General features: G+C 43.4%; 1 protein-coding gene across 1 annotated transcript in view; it reads left to right on the top strand.

Annotated features, from left to right (window-relative positions):
- DNAAF11 (dynein axonemal assembly factor 11) overlaps positions 1–13,936 on the top strand; it is a 151,224-nt gene that overhangs the window by 8,340 nt on the left and 128,948 nt on the right. The window contains 2 exon segments of the mRNA XM_073632267.1: positions 3,006–3,083; positions 8,771–8,943. Of these exon segments, the coding sequence (XP_073488368.1) occupies positions 3,006–3,083; positions 8,771–8,943 (251 nt within the window).

Raw genomic sequence — 13,936 nt, 5'->3', positions numbered from 1 at the left:
ATCGTCTAAAGATGGATAGATTAGGGGACAGTCGGACAGATTGAGGTAGGGAGTTCCAGAGGATGGGAGAAGCTCTGGAGAAATCCTGGAGGCGGATATGGGAGGAGGTGACAAGGGAGCTAGAGAGCAGGAGGTCTAGGGAGGACCGAAGAGAGCGGCTTGGTTGGTATTTTGGGACTAGGTTAGTAATGTAGCTGGGGGGCAGAGTTATAGATGGCTTTGTAAATTATTGTTAGTACTTTGAATTTTATTCGTTGGGTGAGTGGAAGCCAGTGGAGGGATTGGCAGAGAGGGGTGTAGGACACTGAATGGTTGGTAAGGTGGATGAGTCTTGCAGCGACATTCATTATGGACTGAAGAGGGGATAGTCTATGTAAAGGTAATCCAATGAGGAGGGAGTTGCAGTAGTCGAGACGAGAGATAACCAGGGAGTGAATTAGAAGCTTGGTGGTGTCATTAGTTAAAAAGGGGCATATTATAGAAATGTTGCGGAGGCTAAGGCGGCATGATTTGGACAGGGATTGTATGTGGGCCTGAAAGGACAGTTCAGAGTCTAAAGTTACCCCTAGCACCCTGGCATGTGGGGATGGACTGATAGATGTGCCATTGATCTTGACAGAGAAGTCAGGGGAAGGGGCATGTGGGGGAGGAAATATTAGGAGCTCAGTTTTAAATAGATTCAGAAAGATCTTTTGCTCACCGAATATTCTTTTGCTGCAATATAGTTCATTTAAAGTCCCACTCCCTTTTTGCTTCCCCTCTTTAGATATTAATGGGATGGAAATGTATGACCTTACCAGGCCATAATTTCATTCAAAGTCCCTAGGTATGGAAACACACAGCCTTACCAGGCAGTGGATTCCTAAAAGTCCCTATTACATAATTCCTTTTTCAATTCATCCAGGCTGATATGTCTGTTAGTAAATCAGTGATGCGTGAGGAGATTGATGGGGTGAGCTGAGGGGCAGAGAGATAGATTTGGGTATCATCAGCATATAAATGGTAGCGAAAGCCATGGGAGGTTATCAGCTGACCCAGGCAGGACGTGTATAGTAGAGGTCCAAGGAGAGAACCTTGGGGGGCACCAAGGGTAAGAGGAGTTGGAGAAGAGGAAGTGGAGTTGTAAGTGACACTGAAGGTGCGATGAGATTGGTAAGATTCGAACCAATGGAGAGTGCAGCCACGGAGACCAAGCAAATTGAGTTTTTTTGAGGAGGAGGGGGTGGTTAACTGTATCAAAAGCAGCGGAAAGGTCCAAGAGTAAGAGTACGGAATAATGACCGTTGCTTTTGGCTGTTATTAAGTCGTTTGTGAGTTTTAGGAGGGCAGTTTCGGTGGAGTGCTGTGGGCGAAATCCAGACTGAAGGGGATCAAAAAAGGTTACTCTCAATGAGGTGGTCGCTCAGTCGGTTGTAGACTAAATGTTCAAGGAGTTTGGAGGCAAAAGGGAGTAAAGAGATGGGTCTTAGGTTGTTAAGATTGGTGGGGTCTAGTGAGGCCTTTTTTGGTATGGGAGTGACTAGCGCATGTTTTAGAGGGTTGGGGAAGATGCCAGTAGAGAGTGAGAGGTAGAAGATATGAGTTAAGGAGTGTAGGGTAGAGTCAGATGGTGACCGTAGTATTTGAGAAGGAACAGGGTCCAGGGGGCAGGAGGTTAGGGGGGGCGTTAGAAAAAAGTTTAGTGACTTCCTCTATAGTAGCTGGGTTAAAAGAGGGAAGTATTGATTGTGCAGGAGGACAAGGAGTGTAAAGTGAGGGAGAGATCTGTAAAGCAGAGGTCTCGAGACAAATTGTCTCAATCTTATTTTTGAAGTGATTAGCAATCTCCTGGGCAGTGAGTAAGTTAGTGGGTGGAGTTAATGGAGGATGAAGTAGAGCGGTAAAGGTAGAAAAGAGTTGACGGGGACTGCATGAGAGGGTGTTAATGAGAGTAAAGTAGAGTAAAGTAGATAAACTATGTGGCAGTCCCAAAAAGTTAGTTCCAAAACTCGCCTTCTATACCACCAGGTTAGCGAGTGTACTGTGCTTAAAGTGGACTGATATCCACAGAGTTAAACATGGGCTCCCATCAGTCATATATTGATATTAGTCCCTGGACATGTTGCCATATACCCATTACAAGTGATATTAGGTACCGGGGACATATGCATATTTGTATAAATGAGGAGGACTTCTACAAAAAAGGATGAGCCCACCATCATCACCACAGTATATTACTATACAGCACTTTTGTGCGTATTGAATATATGTGTACATTCTTTGATGTGCGTATGCATGTGAATTATCTCTTGGTTTATTGGAGGCGGCTTTTCTGATTACATACAGACCAGTTTTTCTGCCTCTTTCCACCAGGAAGGACTTTTCTGGGTGGAGGTTCACGTGGTGGTTCTTTGGCCTTAGGTGGTCGGTGGGGGAATGCTGGGAGGAGAAGGGATGGGAGGATGATGGGGAATTGTGTTCCCAAGTGTTTTATGTATTTTTGGTAACTAAATTATATACATTTTTATACCTTTTTCAATAAATGACTTGGTAGCCTAAGTTAGTGTTGCTTTTTCCGCGGTTTCTTGTCTTGTGTTGCACTGTTGATTTTTGTTGTGACACCCACCTAAATATTATGGTCAAGGCACCATAATCAGTACATGGACATCACCCCTACCAATGACTTTTTTGGACCTATTGTCAGTGGACAGAATAGTGCCCCATTGTTAGTGTCAGCGGAGAAAATATTGCTCCATTGTTGATGTCAGTGGGAGGGATAGTGCCCCATTGCTGATATCAGTGGGAGGAATAGACCCCCCATTGTTGGTGTCCATGGGAGGAATAGACCCCCCCATTGTTGGTGTCCATGGGAGGAATAGCCCCCCATTGTTGCTGTCTATTGGAGGAATAGTGCCCCTTTGTTGGTGTCAGTGGAAGGGATGGTGCTTCATCGTAGTGTCAGTGTATAGCAATCATCGTATAAAGATCTGCTTCCTAACCATATGCAGTTTTTTGTTTTGTTTTAGAAAATGTTGGCCGTTTAAAAAAACTGGAATATTTGAATTTAGCTTTGAACAACATTGAAAGGATTGAGAACCTGGAAGGTATGTATACATTTTTTTTTAAAATTCAATTTCATTAAAGTAATAAAAATTAACAGCACACACACAATCTAGACGCGTCACAAATATTCAGAGACTATGCGTTCATAACAGATGGGTAGGCCCAGTGCCCCCACACTGCATTATGTATTAAGATTTATGGGGACCACTTTATTGGCATGTGATGTGATCATTTCTAGTGAATCACTTCTACAAACGTTACACAGCCTGATTCTCAGCTGCCATTGTACCCCTGAGCTTTTTTTTACAGCTTATTATGCCTGTGCAGTAGTTACTGTGGTGGTGGAATGATTAAAATTACTTTCGTGTTGCAGTTTTAAGTAGAATAGTGCAGTATGTGGTTTATTTTGACTATTCCGTACAATTTTCAGCTGAGTGTATTTTTTTTTTTTAACTCTTTATTTATTAGGTGTCACACGGGGTCAGAATAAATCACGTTGTTTACAGGAAGGTAAATTAGTGGCTATACACAGCCGGGTGTATATCTTTGGGGGGGGGTTTGGGTCATGACTATCCATTGATCCAACTATATGTCATTTTACTTACAGGACCAGCTCTCCTCACCTTATGACTTTATTGATTTTGTTCATCTTAAACGGAGAAGCACAAGAAAGGCTTTTGCTGCAACATGTAGTGTGAAAACGTCATCTCATACTACAGGTTCCCAGAGTGGTCATTGAGAATGGACAGTCAGCATAAAATTTGCAGCCCCACCAGCAGCCTGCTGGCTGAACGAAAATTTAAAATGAGTGTAAACGATCGCCTTGCAAAATAACTCCTTCAGTTTCAAATAGAAATTAAAGGCAAAATATTTTTGTATAGATATAAAAATACATTATAAATACCTCTTTCCCTTCTTTATAAGTGATCACATTCCCTCTGTTGTCAGCTAAATAAGAGCTGGGGAAGGAGAAGTAACAGCACACTGATCTTCCCAGTTAGAGGCTGTGCAGTGGGGGTGTGTCAGGACAAGTCTGATCATTGGAGGAGATCAGGCTGAGTTGCCAGCACAGCTAGAGAACTGACCACAGTGTGCTCTTCTTAATGTGGTCAGTTTTTAAGGAAAGCAGAGAGACTGACAGGATCACCAGGGATTTCACACAAAGGAAGCAATACAAAGAGAACAGGATACTTTCTCATACAAGTACACTCAGCAGGCACATATCAGCAATATGAAGTGTTGGGGTAACAAACGCTTTAACTAACCATCTATGGGCATGGGCGGCTTTACTTTCAATGTTTTTTCCTTTCCATTAATGATTTTTTTTTATTAACTGGCAATGTGCCATGAAATTGCAGGAAAGCCCTGATGCCCAACCTGTAGCCCTTTGGTAGTTACTGTGTGGCTTTCAGAGCCCCTGCAGACCGTAATCTGTTTAGATATTTATGCAAGCCAGTTAAAGTGGTAGTAAACCTGCTTTTCCATCTTTTACCTACAGGTAAGTCTATAATAAGGCTTACCTGTAGGTACTGTGAATATCTCCTAAACTTGCGGTGTTTAGGAGATATTCAGAGTGTATGCAGCCGGTGACGTCACCGGTGCATGCGCTCTGAAGGTTCGGTATACCTTCAGAGCCCGTGCCGTAAACGGCGGCTCCCGCACGCACTCATGTAGCTGGAGGACGCAAACCCGGAAGGAAGACCAGGTGAAGATAGGAGCCCTCTCAGCAGTGACAGCGTGGTGCTGGAGAGCTTCGTTTTAAGGTAAGTCTCTCATAATGTGCTAGTATGCGATGCATACTAGCACATTATAACATTGCCTTGCAGGGGATTTTATTTTTCTTTAACGGTGGTTTACTACCGCTTTAAGGAAAGATATTCTTTAGAGTGACTTTTAATATTCAATCGTTTGGTTTACTCTTGCACACTATCTTACCGTTTCTTCTTCCCGTCCATCCATTTTCTGTTGTATGGTTTGATTTTTTCCTCTGATCTTCTGTAATATATCTTGCTGAGAAACATCAAATGTGGCACAAGTCATTTTTAAATGGGCGGTAAGAAGCTTAAATGAGGACGCAATGATTTGCAAAGGGGCAGTTATAGCCGTAATCTCTAGCAGTCTTATGTATTGTGTTTTGAAGCATCTTTTTTAACAACTCTTATTGCATGTTCACAGTTTATGATCCTCTCTTGTTAAAGTGGTTCTAAAGGCAGAAGGCTTTTTACCTTAATGCATTTTCTGCATTAAGGTAAAAAACCTGCAAGCAGTTCCCCTTCTCCCCCCAAGCCCTCCTAAATACTTACCTGAGCCTGATCTCAATGCAGTGATGTGCACAAGAGCAGAGGCTTTCTCAGCTATCTTCTCATTGGTTCAGACACAGCAGTGGGAGGGAGGCGTGATGAGCGAGCATGCACAAGTGCCCACATAGCAAGCAGCTTGCTTGGGGGGCATTGGAAAGGGAGAGAGGCCAGGAGCGATGGTGGGGGGGCCCCAGAAGAAGAGGATCGAGGTTGCCCTGTGCAAAACCATTGGACAGAGCAGGTAAGTATAACATGTTTGTTATTTAAAAAATCTAAAAATGCTGCCTTTTGCACACTAGAAAGCTAAAAACAGCTAAAAAAAACTGCTAAAAACAACGCTAACATTTTAGCGTTTTTTGCTGGCGTTTAGCAGTGTTTAGTACAGTGTGTGGGCTACATTTAGTAGCGTTAGCCATAAGGAGCGGGGCCGCTGCGTCCTTAACAACCAGTGAATAGCAGGTTGTTAGGGAGAGGGCCGGGAAGCTGCCTGCCTCATCGTTAACAACGGATGAGTCATCAGCTGTCAGTGGGGATCCCCGCTGAAAGATGAATGTAAAAAAAAAACAATTGCCGGCAATAAAAATTTGTGAAATATACCCTTCGGGTCTGATATGGATTTTAAAGAGAGCCCTATGCCAAAATTAAAAAAACAAAGAGCGTGGGATCCCCCCAAAACACGTACCAGACCCTTATCCGAGCATGCAGCCTGGTAGTCCAGGAAAGGTGTGTGGGGGGGGGTGAGCAAGCACCTCCCCTCCTGAACCATACCAGGCCACATGCCCTCAACATGGGGAAGATGCTTTGGGGGGGGGCCACAGCACCTTGTCCCCATGTTGATGAGGACAAGGGCCTCTTCTGTACAACACTGGCCCGGGGGTTATGGGGGTGTGAGGGGGGACTTATCAGAATCTACTCATTCACCAAAAAAGTGTCAAAAAGTAAATAAAAATGCGCACACAATTTTTGACAAGTCCTTTATTAAAAAAAAGAATGCTGGTGTTCTATCGAATAATGCCTGCGATGGGTCTGCGCATACCACAAAAAACTGGGAAAATGTATTGACTTGAGTATAAGCCAAGGGTGGGAAATGCCGCAGCTACTGGGTAAACAATGCCTATTTGCAGCCTCACTGTGCCCATCTGCAGCTGTACCTTTGATAACCAAAACAGCGGATATCTCCCGCTGTGTCATGCAGTCTGTTCAGCGGCCGTCCACTGTAACAAAACCCCGCCTCCTCCTCGTCCGTGATAGATGGAACAGTTTCCCAGCATTGTATCAGTGTTCTGTCTATCACGAACGAGGAGGAGGCGGGGCTTTGTTACAGTGGATGGCCGCCGAACAGACTGTATGACACAGCAGGAGACATTTGCTGTTTTGGTTATCAAAGGTACAGCTGCAGATGGGCACAGTGAGGATGCAGATGGGCACAGTGAGGATGCAAATGGGCATAGTGAGGCTGCACACTCACTCGAGTATAAGCCAAAGGGGGCTTTTTCAACATAAAAAATGTGCTGAAAAAGTCGGCTTATACTGAAGTATATACGGTAATTTAATGACTATCTCTGTGTCTTATATAGCGTTGAGTAAATTGATGACGCTAAATAAGTACCTGATATAATAATAATAAATAATATATGATATTTCAACCATGTAATAACTTTTTGGGTGAAGTTCGGCTTTCAACAACTTTACTATAAATAAATTCCTGACATTTAATGATATTTAGCAAAGGAGAACTTTGCCTATGCTGGGATAATGTCATCAGTCTGCTGCAGGCAGGAGGAAGCATTTCCTCAATCTCCTCTCCCCCAGTCATCTGCAACATGGTAATTTTCCAGCAAGTCACAAGGTGAGATCTGTGTGAGACATTTGTGGACACAGTCAAGAATGCACAGGCAAAAGAATTTACACTAGTGACTCATTTCTGAGCTGGCATCTTAGTCCAAGAAATAGATACTATCCCTAAATGATGCCTGAAAAAAGATGGCTCTGTCTTTCTGGGGAGCAATTGAAGGCATTGTCAGGGGAAGTATTGTGTTCTCTGTGAGAGGTAATAAATACCTGGAAGTATTACACTTATGCCGCGTACACACGAGCGGACTTTACAGCATACTTTGCCCGGCGGACTTTTCGACGGACTTTCCGAATGAACGGACTTGCCTACACACAATCACACCAAAGTCCCACGGATTCGTACGTGATGACGTACACCGGACTAAAACAAGGAAGTTGATAGCCAGTAGCCAATAGCTGCCCTAGCGTCGGTTTTTGTCCGTCGGACTAGCATACAGACGAGCGGACTTTTCGACCGAACATGTTTCAAATCTAAGTCTGTCAAACTTTTGATAAAACAAAGTCCGCTGGAGCCCACAAACGATCGAATTGTCCGACGAAATCCGGTACGCCGGACCAAGTCTGCCGTAAAGTCCGATCGTGTGTACGCGGCATGACACATCTGATGCCACCTCTATGTTAAAGTGATTGTAAAGTCTCATTTAAAAAATAAAAAAATAATAAACATGTTAAGTGGGGTATACGCTATAAGAAAATCGGGCGAACGTTCATCCGATTTTCCTCGATTTTTCACAGCAAATCGGACCAGATGAAAGAAAATTTGTACGAAAATTCTTATGAATATTCTTGTACGAAAAATACTTTTTTTGTTGTTTATTGTTTCTGATCGTGCGCAGTCTTCCTTTTCTGATTTTTCTTGTATGAAAATCATATGAAATCGGTACACATTAAATGAAAATCGTTCGTTCTCTTCCCGTACAAGAACATTTTTGGAGTTTGTCCCTTCGGGAATTTTCACATGAAAATTCAGAATCTGCTGTTGTGTTCTGTACACACCATATGAAAATCGTAGGAAGATTCTTTGGATGAAAATGTTCGCCCGATTTTCTTATAGTGTGTACGAGCCTTTATACTTACCTCCTCTGTGCAGTTGGGTTTGCACAGAGCAGCCTGGATCCTCCTCTTCTGGGGTCCCTCTCCGCTGCTCCTGGCCCCTCCCTCCTATCGAGTGCCCCCACAGCCAGCAGCTTACTATGGGGGCACCCGAGCCGAGTCACAGCTCCGTGTCCCTTTAGACATGGAGCCCTGACCTGGCCCCGCCCCCTCTCTCCCCTGATTGGCTAAACGACTTTAAATGACAGCCGTGGCAGCCAATGCGGCCGCCGCTTTGTCTCAGCCAATCAGAGGGGGTCTCGGGTAGCTAAGACACTCATGGACATCGCTGGAGAGAGATGGGGCTCAGATAAGTAATTAGGGGCTGCTGGGAGAGGCTGCTACACACAGAAGGTTTTTTATCCTAATGCACAGAACCTTTACAACTCCTTTAAGCTGTTGTTCCCAGGGTAGTGCTGGGAGTCGCACACTGGCCTCATTGTTTTTGGACACATACCTTACATCTGTGTTATTCTTCACAGGCTGTGAGTCTCTACAGAAGCTGGATCTGACAGTGAACTTTGTAGGTGAGCTGTCTACTGTTCAGAGCCTGCAGCACAATGTTCATCTGCGGGACCTGTACCTGGTGGGGAACCCCTGTGCACAGTATGAAGGATATCGCAAATACGTTGTGGCCACATTGCCGCAGTTAAAGGTAAGGGACATTCAAAGATTGTCAGCTGCACAAAATGCCTTTCAGCCTGTCACATGTTGTAGAATATAAATTTAATTCTAAATGAATGTCAAAGTTTATAGAAAAAACACTATCCTTAACCGCTTGAGTACCAGCCGCCGTCATTATACTGCGGCAGGTTGTCTCTCCTGGGCAAATCGCCGTAGGTGTACGTCGGCCGCTTTAAGAGCAATAGGGAATGCGCGCGCGCCTGCAGCGCATCGCCACTGCGCATGGCCGCGATGTCCGCTGGCCACCCGCGATCGGTAAACATGAGATCCAGAACGGTAATCTGTCAATGTAAACAGACAAATCCCTGTTCTGACAGGGGAGTAGGGAGAGATCTGCTGTTCTTAGTGATTAGGAACAGAGATCTCTCTCCTCCCCCAGTCAGTCCCCCCCCCCACAGTTAGAAACACCTTCCAGAGAAGATGATTAACCCCTTGATCGCCCCCTAGTGTTAGCCCCTTCTTTGCCAGTGTCATTTATACAGTAATCAGTGCATTTTATAGCACTGATCGCTGTATAACTGTCAATGATCCAAAAAATGTGCCAAAAGTGTCCGATCTGTCCACTGCAATGTCGCAGTCCCGCTAAAAATTGCAGAACACCGCCATTGCTAGTAAAAAAAAACAGTCAATATACACTTATTGTGTTTTTTTTTTTTTTTTAATGTAGAAGAATACATATTGGCCTACACTGATGAAGAATTTTTTTTTTTTAAATTGGGGTATTTATTATAGCAAAAAGTAAAAAATATATTTTTATTAGCTTATTAAATTATTTTTATTTTCAAAATTGTCGGTCTTTTTTTGTTTATAGCGCAAAACATAAAACCGCAGAGGTAATCAAATACCACCAAAAGAAATCTCTATTTGTGGAAAAAAAGGACATACATTTTGTTTGGGAACAACGTCGCACGACCGCGCAATTTACAGTTAAAATGACGCAGTGCATGGCCTGGTCATTAAGGGGGCAAATCCTTCTGGTCCTTAAGTGGTTAAAGGCTAAGTTCACCTTTGGAATGTGTTCCATGTTACGCCTGTATTTAGGGTTTATCATGTAACATGTTCCAGCTCATGCTCCGCTCACCCACCCCTTTCACTGTAACAGTGGGTGGGGATCCTCTCCCCGCACATTTTGAAAACGGTGCAGCTATGTGGGGCCGTGTCTTTTATTCACAGCAATCTGTGAATGAATAAACTACAAGTCCCATCTCCACTACAGCAGACAGATTGTAGTTCTCAGTGAACTAGGAGGGCGCTTATGAGCTCCCTTGTAGTTCATTGACACTTGCTACAGCCTTATAACAGAAAGTCCATACGGAGGTACGGGCAGAAAGCTGTAGGCAGTGACTGCTGGAGCCTGCCCTGTGATCCACTGATCGAGGGTGCAATGCTTTGCAGGATCCTGTAGAAAAAATGATAAATACACATTATTATTTATGTGTGCATTTCATAGTTTTCCCTATATAGTAAACTTAGCCTTTATAGTATATCTAAATACAATTTTTTTCTCATTTTAGTAGAGTAGGGGAGGGTTGAAACTCAAGTTTTTTTTTTTTTGCCATCTATGTCTCTTTGGGCAGATTTCCCTTCACTTCCTGTCCTGGAGACTCAACAGGAAGTAAGTGAAAATCTTTCCAATTTGGAAGATATCCCCTCTTAGACAGCGATCCCGGGAACAAGTGTCTCCATTGGGAGATTTTCCCTCTATTACTGTTCTGTTGGCAAATTGAAATATGTGATTCAACCCCTCATGTTTACTTCACTTGACTTTATTGAACAGGACAATTACAGAGAAAGTTTTGTCTTTTAGTTATACTTTTAACAGCCCAATCCTACCATTTACCCCATAATCACATAAACATAATTCAATTTTACTTTTATTTTTTTAAAGAGGTTGTAAAGGTTCTTTTTTTTGTTTTTTAAATAACAAACATGTCATACTTACCTGCTCTGTGTAAGAGTTTTGCACAAAGCGCCCTAATCCTTCCCTTCTTGAGCCCCCCAGCGGTGCTTCTGGCTCCTCCTCTTCTCAATTGCCCCCACGGAGATCCGCATTCCCAGGGGGCACGCTCCCGAGTCCTGCTGCTGCATTCATTTGACACAGACAGTAGGACCCACCCCTCCCGACTCCCGTGTCACTGGATTTGATTGACAGCAGCGGGAGCGAATGGCTCCTGCTGCTATCAATATATCCAATGAGGACACAAGATAGCGGCTGGAGCTGCTGTGCTCTTCCTCACCGATGGAACAATTCAGTTCAGGTATTTAAAAGGGCAGCACGGTGGGGGGGGGGGGGGGGGGGGCTGCTGCACTACAGAAGGTTTTTCATCTTAATGCAAAGAATACTTTTCTAGCAAAGCAATGGTAAAAAAAAAAAAATCATTGCAATAGTCCCTGATGCTGACAAAAATACTTGTATGAGGCTAATTTTTATTCTTTTAATTTTTTTTAAGTCCATGCTTCATTTTTTAAAGTACAACCCTTGCAAGTAGTAATCTATTCGGTTCCTACTAACTGCTGCCAATCCTTGCCAGCACTACGTCACCGTTCCCTGCAAACTGCTCCCGCTTTCAGTATCTTCATGAATTTTTAAAGGGAACACTGTCTACTACCGAGCCCACCTCTAGAACGCTCCAGATAGAGGCAGGAGTCACTTGAGTGCAGTAGTGGCCACGGCTTCATGCAAAGCTTTGTGCAGGTAGTGAGGGCGCTGCTACTAACAGCGGGATCCCAATACAGATAGTTACAGTGTGGTAAAACAGTATTTGATTCCCTGCTGATTTTGTACGTTTGCCCACTGACAAAGAAATGATCAGTCCATAATTTTAATGGTAGGTTTATTTTAACAGTGAGAGTCAGAATATCAACAAAAATATCCAGAAAAATGCATTTCTGAAGAGTTATAAATTGATTGAGTATTTGACCCCTTCACAAAACATGATTTAGTACTTGGTGGCAAAACCCTTGTTGGCAATCACAGAGGTCAGATGTTTCTTGTAGTTGGCCACCAGGTTTGCAAACATCTCAGGAGGGATTTTGTCCCACTCCTCTTTGCAGATCCTCTCCAAGTCATTAAGGTTTTAAAGGCTGACTATTGGTAACTCGAACCTTCAGCTCCCTCCACATATTTTCTATGAGATTAAGGTCTGAACCCTGGCTAGGCCACTCAGGGACCTTAATGTTCTTCTTCTTGAGCCACTCCTTTGTTGCCTTGGCTGTGTGTTTTGGGTCATTGTCATGCTGGAATACCCATCCACGACCCATTTTCAATGCCCTTGCTGAGGAAAGGAGGTTCTCATTCAAGATTTAATGGTACATGGCCCCGTCCATTTTCCCTTTGATGCGGTGAAGTTGCCCTGTCCCCTTAGCAGAAAAACACCCCCAAAGCATAATGTTTGCACTTCCATGTGTGACAGTGGGGTCATAGGCAGCATTCCTCCTCCTCCAAACATGGCGAGTTGAGTTGATGCCAAAGAGCTCGATTTTGGTCTCCTCTGACCACAACACTTTCACCCAGTTCTCCTCTGAATCATTCAGATGTTCATTAGAAAACTTCAGACGTTCCTGTAATTGTTTTCTTGGTGACTATGGTCCCAGTTGTCTTGAGATCATTGACAAGATTCTCCCGTGTAGTTCTGGGCTGATTCCTCACCGTTCTCATGGTCATTGGAACTCCACAGGTGAGATCTTACATGGAGCCCCAGACCGAGGGAGATTGACAGTTATTTTGTGTTTCTTCCATTTGCGAATAATCGCACCAACTGTTGTCACCCTCTCACCAAGCTGCTTGGCGATGGTCTTGTAGCCCATTCCAGCCTTGTGTACATCTACAATCTTGTCCCTGACATCCTTGGACAGCTCTTTGGTCTTGGCCATGGTGGACAGATTGGAATCTAAATTGATTGATTGCTTCTGTGGATAGGTGTCTTTTATACAGAGAACAAGCTGAGATTAGGAGTACTCCCTTTAAGAGAGTGCTCCTAATCTCAGCTTGTTACCTGTATAGAATACAACTAGGAGCCGGAAATCTTGCTGATTGATAAGGGATCAAATACTTATTTCAATCATTAAAATGCAAATCAATTTATAACTTTTTTGAAATGCGTTTTTCTGGATATTTTTGTTGTTATTCTGTCTCTCACTGTTAAAATAAACCTACCAATAAAATTATAAACTGATAATTTCTTTGTCAGTGGGCAAATGTACAGAATCAGCAGGGGGATTAAATACTTTTTCCCCTTACTGTAGAAGTAAATGCTTTTTACAACAGGTAACCCTGACAGCGTTGGAAAGAGTTTTTCTGGAGCAGTCTGGGCTGGATGATTAAATACCATTCATAATGGCTAACGATCTGCAACTGCTCCCACTGTCAGTATCGGTCAAGGGATCTTTTCAGTGATGGAGGAGGGGGTGGTAGATGGTCTGATCTGACACTCTAATTCCCTGTAAACACGACCGGTTTTGCCGTCGGAATAAACTCTGAAGGTTTTTATGACAGAATTCCGCTCAAACTGTCTTGCCTACACACAGTCACACCAAAGTCCGACCGTCCAGAACGCGGTGACATACAACACGTATGATGGGACTAGAAAACGGAAGTTCAATAGCCAGTAGCCAATAGCTTCGGTCTCGTACTTGCTTCAGAGCATGCGTCGTATTTGGTGCGTCGGAAAAGCATACAGACGAGCATTTTTTCAGATTAATAATTTGTTCCATCGGATAAATATAGAACATGTTCTCTATCTAAGTCCGTCTGAATTTTCGAAAGAAAGAGTCCGATGGGGCATACACACGGTCAGAATATACGTTGAAAATCTCCCATCGGACTTGTTTTGTCGGGAATTCCGCTCGTGTGTAGAAATGTTGGGAAACGTTAAATTTGCAAGGGCTGTTAATAAAAAATTAAGAAGCCATTAAAAATTGACACAAAGATAGATAATTTTTTTTTTCTATTAAAAAAAAATATA

The sequence above is a fragment of the Aquarana catesbeiana genome, linkage group LG05 (genome assembly GCF_042186555.1).
Source record: "Aquarana catesbeiana isolate 2022-GZ linkage group LG05, ASM4218655v1, whole genome shotgun sequence".
Classification (NCBI taxonomy): Eukaryota; Metazoa; Chordata; class Amphibia; order Anura; family Ranidae; genus Aquarana; species Aquarana catesbeiana.
Note: the sequence above shows the minus strand (reverse complement) of the source record. Positions and strands in the feature narration are given on the sequence as shown.